General features: G+C 32.2%; 1 protein-coding gene across 1 annotated transcript in view; it reads left to right on the top strand.

Annotated features, from left to right (window-relative positions):
• The window catches only part of SMEK1 (SMEK homolog 1, suppressor of mek1 (Dictyostelium)), a 48988-nt gene that overhangs the window by 32761 nt on the left and 15466 nt on the right, over positions 1–761 (top strand). The window contains exon 5 of the mRNA XM_012656727.1: positions 252–368. Coding sequence (XP_012512181.1) covers positions 252–368 — 117 coding nt within the window. The remainder of the gene's footprint in view (positions 1–251; positions 369–761) is intronic.

Below are 761 nucleotides of genomic sequence, written 5' to 3'. Positions count from 1 at the left end.
GCCACCACTGTACTCCAGCCTGGACAATAGAGCAAGGCCCTGTCTCAGAAAAAATTTTTTTAAGGCAAACAGGAATAAATGATTTAGAAAGTATAATTTTATCCAATGAATAAGAGTTTTACATGCAACAGAATTTCTTTGACCTTTCTTTTATATTGCAATGTTTTCTTACAATTTGGTTTGGATATTCACATAGCTATAAGTTCCATATTTTTATAATTATAGCAGAAATAAGTGCTTTTTATCTACAGGGCATGGATGATACACAGGTGCGAAGTGCTGCTACTGATATATTCTCATACTTGGTTGAATATAATCCATCCATGGTGCGAGAGTTTGTCATGCAGGAGGCACAACAGAATGATGATGTAAGTAAGAAGTTAACAGAGCAAAAAATAACCAGCAAGGTAAATATTATTTGCACTAATAGTAAGTATTTATACATAGGAAGCTGTAACTGTTTTTATTATTCATTTTTAAGATTTAAATAGTGGCTATTTGGGAAAAATGTAGCCATATTATCAAATGGCTTATTCTTCCCCTAAATTGGCTCCTGTCTCTGTTTATAAATTTATTGTCTTACAGCAGTTATTTGTTAATGGTCAATTTAAATTTCCTTTAAAATTTTTGACATCAAGTTTCTTATTAATTCTGAAGTTAATTTGCTGTGTTGTCTGAGTTAACTTTTGTATAAAGTTAGAGATAGGGACCCAGTTTCATTCTTCTGCATATGGCCATCCAAGTTTCCCAGCACCATTTAT

This window comes from Propithecus coquereli, unplaced genomic scaffold (genome assembly GCF_000956105.1).
Source record: "Propithecus coquereli isolate 6110/MARCELLA unplaced genomic scaffold, Pcoq_1.0 Scaffold516, whole genome shotgun sequence".
Classification (NCBI taxonomy): domain Eukaryota; kingdom Metazoa; phylum Chordata; class Mammalia; order Primates; family Indriidae; genus Propithecus; species Propithecus coquereli.
Note: the sequence above shows the minus strand (reverse complement) of the source record. Positions and strands in the feature narration are given on the sequence as shown.